Source organism: Lipotes vexillifer, unplaced genomic scaffold (assembly GCF_000442215.2).
Source record: "Lipotes vexillifer unplaced genomic scaffold, Lipotes_vexillifer_v1.1 scaffold370, whole genome shotgun sequence".
NCBI classification, from domain to species: Eukaryota; Metazoa; Chordata; class Mammalia; order Artiodactyla; family Lipotidae; genus Lipotes; species Lipotes vexillifer.
The window spans coordinates 3,048,694-3,056,082 of record NW_006772699.1 but is presented as its reverse complement, the minus strand read 5'-3'; the positions used below and the strand labels follow the sequence as shown (position 1 = coordinate 3,056,082).

General features: G+C 47.7%; 1 protein-coding gene across 1 annotated transcript in view; it reads left to right on the top strand.

The window, feature by feature from the left end:
- The first annotated feature begins 530 nt into the window (after positions 1–530).
- LCP2 (lymphocyte cytosolic protein 2) overlaps positions 531–7,389 on the top strand; it is a 44,606-nt gene continuing 37,747 nt past the window's right edge. The window contains exons 1-2 of the mRNA XM_007447831.1: positions 531–608; positions 4,657–4,719. Coding sequence (XP_007447893.1) covers positions 531–608; positions 4,657–4,719 — 141 coding nt within the window. The remainder of the gene's footprint in view (positions 609–4,656; positions 4,720–7,389) is intronic.

The following is a 7,389-nucleotide window of genomic DNA, read 5'->3' as shown; positions in this document are numbered from 1 at the left end:
CCTTCCCCTTCACCGATGTGGGAGATTGTCTATAGTTTAGGTCAACCGTCAAATTAGATTTTCATCTGCAAGGACCCAGCCCAGAAGGAATGTGGTTTAGACATATAGATGCCAGGGATTTTAATGGAAATCATTGGACTCCCACTGGAGTCTAAGTTCCCTTCATCGCCCCTCCCACTGGGCTGGGGTAGGTGGGGCCAGTAGGGAATTACCAGCCCGTAGCTCTCTCTGCCTCTCAAGCCCCCAGAGCTGGGCTTCCTTGTTTACGTATTTAGAGCCCAGAAGAGGAAGTGGTAAAGGAAACTTGCTGAGTCGTTTTCTGAGAAGAGACCATATATGTTCTCAGAGGAAGCCGTTGCTTTCTGGGATCTGCCTATAGCAGAAAGGACATTGGCTCCAGCAGAGCTTTTCCAGAGGGTACCTGGGAGTTGGAAGAGCCGAAGACGCCTCCACGCTCTGGATTTGGGGTTCTCTGTCCATGGGTGCAACACCCATGCTCAGTTTGTGAGCTTCGTCCCAGGAGAGCAACCATGGCGTTCAGGAACGTGCCCTTTCGCTCTGAGGTCCTGGCCTGGGACCCTGACACCCTTGCAGACTATTTCAAGAAGGTAAGCCTTGCTGTTTTGTGGGTGGTAGGGCTGGGCAGAGGCTTGAAGACGGAGTCCGGGCAGAACATGAGAGGCGTGAAAGGTAGCAGTGGAACTTCCAACCCCGTGCAACCTCGCCAGCTGAGTGAGCACCACTGAGTGCTCTGGCAATGCGTTCTGTGGAGATGGGAGGCCCTCAAAGGGACAGATATCTACTGTGTGCCAGGGCTCGAGTTGGTGCTCTTCAGGCACAGTCCCATCTCACCCTCTCCAAGACTGCTGTCCTCCCGGCTCAGCTGCAGCATAAGCTCAAGGAGGCTAACTGGCCCAAAGCCCCACGGACTACATGTGACGGAGGTGGGATTCTAGTCACACCTGTCTGGTTTCAAAGTCCTTGCTCTGAGACTCAGAACTGCTGTAACAACTAGTGAGATCAAGGCTACTTGTTAGAAAGGGGAGATATGGAGTCCTGGGGGTAGGAGAGAAGAAAGGAAAGGTTGGAGGCTGTGATGAATGATGCTGGAGATGGCGTCAGGGCAAGTCATTGCTCATGACCTTGAAAGAGGGCTGTTCAAGCCCTTACCTGGACAGAGTGTCACTGGAGCTTTATGAGGGTCTTATGAGGCAGGCTGGGAAACTGACATGAGCCTCAGACTATAGCTGGGGAAACTGAGGCCCCCGAAGAGGAGAAGTTTGGCCAGGAAGGGTCAGGGGCCAAGCTGTGGCAGAACCGAGTGTTGCCGTCCTGGCTTCCAGCCTTGAAGGATCCCTGTGATTGGTCATCTGCTGGTGGGACCACAGGTCACATGTCTGCTTGGGCAGATCCCAAGTCACGTGACTCAGGGACCCTCTATCCCTGTCCAAAGGATACGATGTCTCGGGAGGGACAATTGAGCTTAGAACCCTCCCTCCTCTGGAGGCTGGCGTCGCATTCAGTTGTTACTCCAGATTATCACAAGCATAAGATTTTAGGTCAAGACCTTAGAGGTTATCTAAGTCAACTTCTTATTTTTCCTGGGATGGAGTAGGCTCCCAGGGACACGTAGTCTAACTTGGAGTCCATATGGTACCAAGGCATTTCCTGTCACAACTGTTCTTCCCTAAGAAAAATGTGAAAATGTTGAACTGGGTGTGGCATGATAGAGGCATAGCCCACAGATCCTGTTATTTTCTGCTTTTTGTGCAGCTCGTTTCTGTTATTTTTCCCTTATGAAAAGGTCATAATAAACTTAGGTTTCAGCACGGTTGGGTGCAAAGATCATTGAGGTAACTGACTTTTGAAAGAGGTTTCTAAATACTTTTCTTAAATGTAGACCAAATAAATTAGGGCCACAAGTGAAATTTGCTAAGATGCTATAAAGCGGCATATTACCTCAATAAAGAAAGGAGAAAAGAATTGAGAATTAACAAGGCATACCTGGGGATGGGCTGAGAGGCACAGATAGGCCCCATCTCCAATGTGGGAAGGAGAATTACACAAATAGTACAGCAGCTGCAGAATCCAAGGGTAAATTTCCCCTTAGTAGAGAGAGCTGGACTATAGGTCAGGGATGATTCAGGAGGACAGCTCTCTGTCTGAGTTGGAGGAAGGGAGAATGTTCTTCTTGGAGAGCCCAGACTCCAGGTCAAGTCCACAGAACCTGGACAGCTTTCCCCTTCCAGCATGAAGGGACTGAAGGCAGGAACGAGGAGACTGAGGGGCACCTGTGATCCAGGAACCCACAGACCCAGGTAGACATCCGTCAAACCTGAGCACCTCAATTCCCCCAGAGAGAAAACGCAGAGGACTGACCACGGAGTCATTTGGGGACGGATCTTAGCCAGCAAAAGTCCTACTAGCAGGTGTAATTTCTAATGAAGCCCTGGGGCCAGGTCCTCCTTGGAGGCACTTCCCCAGCCAGCTCTGGAGTCAGACACACCTTGGTTTGAATCCTGGCTCTGCCACCTGCTAGCTTGGCGACCCTCCTTTTTTTTCTTCGCCTCTGTGCCTCGGCTTCCTCGTCAGTAAACCAGAGATAGTAACAGTGACTAACCTCATGGGATTGTTGGGAGAAATAAAGGAAATACGTGTGTGAGGCCTCCAGCAGAGACAGGGGGCCAATTCATGTTCAGTCTTCCCTTTCTCCTGCTCTATTCACTGGACCCTAGCTGGGGACTCCATGCAGAGCAGTGGGCCTTTGTGTCTTACTGTCTCAAATAGGTGCAGCTCATCCTCTGTCTGGAGCGTAAGACCCTGAGGACTGAGGTCCTGTTTTTTATTTCTTTAACTCCTCCAATTCCTTTTGACTTGGTAGGAAGGCATCCCTGGGCCATGCAGTGGAGAAGACTCTGGCTCAGAGCCATAAATTCTGATCCTAGCTGTGTGCCCAACTCACTGTGTGACCTTAGGCCAGTCCCTTGCCCTCTCCGGGCCTCAGTGGTCCCATCTGCAACACCAGGTACCTGCTCTAGACCAGCGCCAACCAAAGCTGGGCACTCATAAGAATCGTCTAAGCGTATGCTAAAAGAACAGAGTCTCACCCTCCGGCCTAGACATTACTGGCTCAGAATCAAACTCCCAGGCAGGCCCCAGTCTGCAGGACTGTCTGTCTATCTAGAGTCCAAGTCAGCACTCTTCAAAATCAGAGATTCAGCTGATAATGAGGACAGTTAAAATGATGAATTAAAGGCAGTCGAAAATTCCAAGAACCATGTCACCGCACGGCATATGCATAAAAGGGGTGTTTGGGGCCCTGCACAGACTGCTTGCTTTCTATATGACTGCTAAATCACTTTTTCCGAGCTTTCTAATATTCATCCTACCCTGTCAGGCCATGAGGTTACAAAAATTGCTCTCACTGTTTAGATTTGTTGGCCATAAGAAAAGGTCATGATTTTAAGTTTGCCCCAAAAGAAGGCTGCCACAAACTGTGAGACCCATACTTGAGAGGAGAAGCTAGAATTCTCAAGGACAAATATTTTACCTTAAATACTCTATCTAGAAACATCAAATTTAGAGATATTTCAAATAGAAATGCTTATGTTGTTGAGGGCAGGGGTGAAACAGACACCTGCTTCAATTGTCAATTGATGTGACTCTAGGAAAGCAACCAGGCCCTAAAAATGGTCATTCCTGTTGATTCCATAATTCTATTTTGAGAATCTAAATTCAACTACATAACATAGAAGAAAAAGCTGTATGTAAAAGAATATCCCTGATGTTTTTTGATCTGGTATGTTAAGCTGCACTTAAGTCTGTTCACCTACTGTATGTAAGTTTTACTGTTATAACTAAAAGGAGAACATTCCTTGCTCTGAAGCCCGGTTGTCACCTCTATCACCTGCCTACCCAGGGAACCTTATACGAGTTACTTGACTCTTTGTGCCTTTGACTCTCCATTTGAAAAATGTAAGGCTTAAATGACTTAAAATTGGTTTAAATACTTAGAACAGTGCCTGCCATATAGCAAGTGTTCAGTAATTGCTAGAAGTTTCTATTATCATTATTGGAACAGCAGTTTGGGAAACAACTTAAATGTTCAGCAATAGGGAGCAAACTCAAATAATGTTCAAAATCAGTTTGTAATAACATGAGGCAGTGCCTATATTTTTCAGGAGGAAAAGTCTAGATAACAAGATTGAATACGAACGATAACCTCGATAATGTTTAGAAAGATGCTTAGGAAAAACCACTGAAGGAAAGACACCGCCATTTTCACCGAGGTTGTCTTTGGGTAGCGAGATGACGGATGCTATTTATTTTCTTCTTTCAGCTCTTTTCTGCTTGCCAGAGGAGCGTATGACCAGCCCTTTGAAGCTCTGAAGGCGCTCTTTCTTGTGCCCCAACCCTTAGGGGTTGGCCCCAAGGCCTTAGACAGGCAATTTCTCCATTTCAGAGAGTCCCAAGGGGTTAGTTAGTGAAAGCAGGGCTGAGGTAGGGATGGGGCCTCTCTGTTAGACAGGATAGGGGAGGGGGGGACCTCGCTAGCCACAAGTACCACAAATTGCTAAGCTTCTAGGGCAGGCAAGGGATGGGAACCAATGGCATGAATCTGCCCGCACTGACAGCACCTCCCCTCCTCTTTTTCAGCTGAACTACAAGGACTGTGAAAAGGCTGTGAAGAAACATCACATCGACGGGTTGCGGTTTTTGGTGAGCGCTGGCTAGTCTGACCCATTGAGACCAAAGCTGTCCTGTACTTTAATCAATGGCTGCAGGGCCAACCGGGCTACCCTGTCCCTGGGGATGCCCAGGGGCAATGCCTGTCTTCAGGATCGCCGTATGAATGCCTCTCTCATCACCTCTCAGGGTCCTCCTATTTAGGATATACCTCCCAGATTTCTCACTCATACCAAGGTACATTCTAAAGTCAAGGTATAAGGAGGAATCCATAATTATAGTTAACACACACACACCTCTTGAAAATCTATTCAAATACCACTCATACTTTGAGAAGGCCAAGGGGAAATACGATCGTATGGGAGAATAGGAGATTCTCTTTTTCTATTTCTCACTCTGGGGTACATACTCACTGACTAGAATAAAGGGTAGAATCACCCTCCTTATTTCAATATGTCTCTCTTTCTCTACTAAATTCACATAGTTGGTTTTGGGCCAATTAAACACACATGTGGTACGGCTTTCTCCACTCCATTACATTGCAAAAAGCTTCAAGTGTAAGACTAAGATGCCGCTGCTATTGAGGACTAAGCCATTACATAGAAAGGGATGCAGCTCTAATTGGTGGAGTTAGAGGCACTGGGTAGTGGCTGGGGCGGTGGTCTGAGCATTTCCCCTAAAATGACACCTTTGCCAATAGGTAAGAGAGACCCTGACTGCACCAATCTATCCCTTCTGGTCATGTTCCTTCATCATTTAAAAAAGAAGTAGGAAAAAGACTTCAAAGGTCTCACGGGGTATATGTTCCCAAATTGGATTTGGAGTCGGGGGGCAAGTTAAACTGTGTTTCCTTGTAAGACCTAGTCAGCAGCAGTGAGGGAACTGAACCATGAGACTTCAGGGTTGGAAGGGGCGAGAGAGGGTGCAGGTTCTAGTTTTCCACCCAGCACACCAATCCATTTCCTGTATTGCATCTCTGCCACCAAGAGCTTCTTGAATTCCTTCAGTGATAGTGAGCTCACTACCACCCATAGGCATATGTTCCTTTCTGGTCAGTTCTTAAGTCTCATGCCGAGACCAAACCTGTGCCCCTTTTGGCCTGAGTTTTGTTTTCATGTGCCATGTAAGACACGTTTATTCACTGTCCCACCTAAACCATTCAGTCATTCACTTGACAAGCATGTTCCTGAGCTTCTTTTACATACCAGACCATGCCGTGTGCTGGGAATATAGAGAGGATTAAGATGTGTTTTCTGCCTTCCAGAAGCTTGTTTTATAGCAGGAAGTTATCTTCAGGAAGGCTCCAACCACCTCAGTTGCAATTGAAGAAACATGTACAGAGGTGTGATGTGACTCGTTCTAAGTCACACACCTAGTAATTGGACTAAAGCACACATTTAATTTAATCTAACCATGCATACGTTTTTAACAATGCTATTTCTTTATACTGAGCTTTGAGCCAATAGAGTTCTGGGAGTTTTATTGTTCTTCTGTTTGCAAATTACTGCTAAATATGAGTATTTCCTTCTGATGCCTTTAGCACCGAGAACAGAGACTTCTCAGGGCTGAGTCGAAAGAGAGTAAGACATCTTTCTTGAGGATGGTCCCAGTTGTGGCCCTGGTGCCCTGGGTCACCTTGAATAAGCACTTGCCCTCCTTGAGCTTCTCCTTGTTCCCTCCTCTGTTAACAGAGCACATTGGACTGGGTGGTAGCGGGTGACAGTCCCTCCCAGCTCTGGGAGTCCCCCCAGTGCTCCCCTTGTGAGCTTCAGGCCTGTTAGGACAGGGCTGTTGCCTTGGTTGAGGAGCTTTGCCTCCTCTGCCCCAATATCTGGGACCTGTCAGGCCGTCAGAGAAAATGCTCCATGCTCTAATCACTGTGCGAACAGGAAGAAGTGGAAAGAGGGGCTCGAGGAGCCAGGAGAGCGGGCAGCAGAACCCAGGCCTGACCTGGCAGCTTCTGCTGAGACCACTCTCCCCACCAGGTGCTCTGGGTACAACCTGGGCTCTGATCTGAGCTGTAATATCTCATCTATATGAGATGTTAGACTTCAGGTGGTATCTCACCCTTTCCAGCTTTATAATATCCAGGACCATTCTGCTATTAGAAGCAGAAGTGGAAGACCCCAGTCTGTATCCCTCTATCCCTCCCTTCCTCTTTCTTTCTTTGATTCCCTCCCTCCCCTCCTTCCTCCCCCCCTTCCTTCCTTCCTTCCTTCCTTCGTTCCTTCCTTCTTTCCTTCCTCCTTTCTTCAGTATAGGATCTGGCAGGCCCTTTGAATCTGTTTTGCTGCCATTTTGTTTTCCACTGAGAAGTCTGGTGAGGGAATAGGGGTGCTGCGCTTCCAGAAGGTTGAAGAAGAGGAGGCCATGTGCTTGGAAGCTGTGTCAGTTAGAAAGGTGTGCGGCTGCATGAAACAGAAACTGAACCACAGTGGCTTGACCAAATAGGGGCTAATCTTTCTCAAGTGATAAGAAATCTAGAGTTACGCACTCGAGGCTGGTGAGCTGCTAAAGGAAGTCATCAAGAACTCAGGCCCCACCCAGCCAATGGAAACCGTTGGTGGCTTCTGTCCTAATGGTTACAAGATGGCTACTCCATCTCCAGGCATCACATCTGCATTCCAGGCAGGAGGCAGGGGGGAAGGGCAAAGAATAAAAAATGCAGAAGTGCATGGGGAATGCATTCCCCCTTAGTTTCAG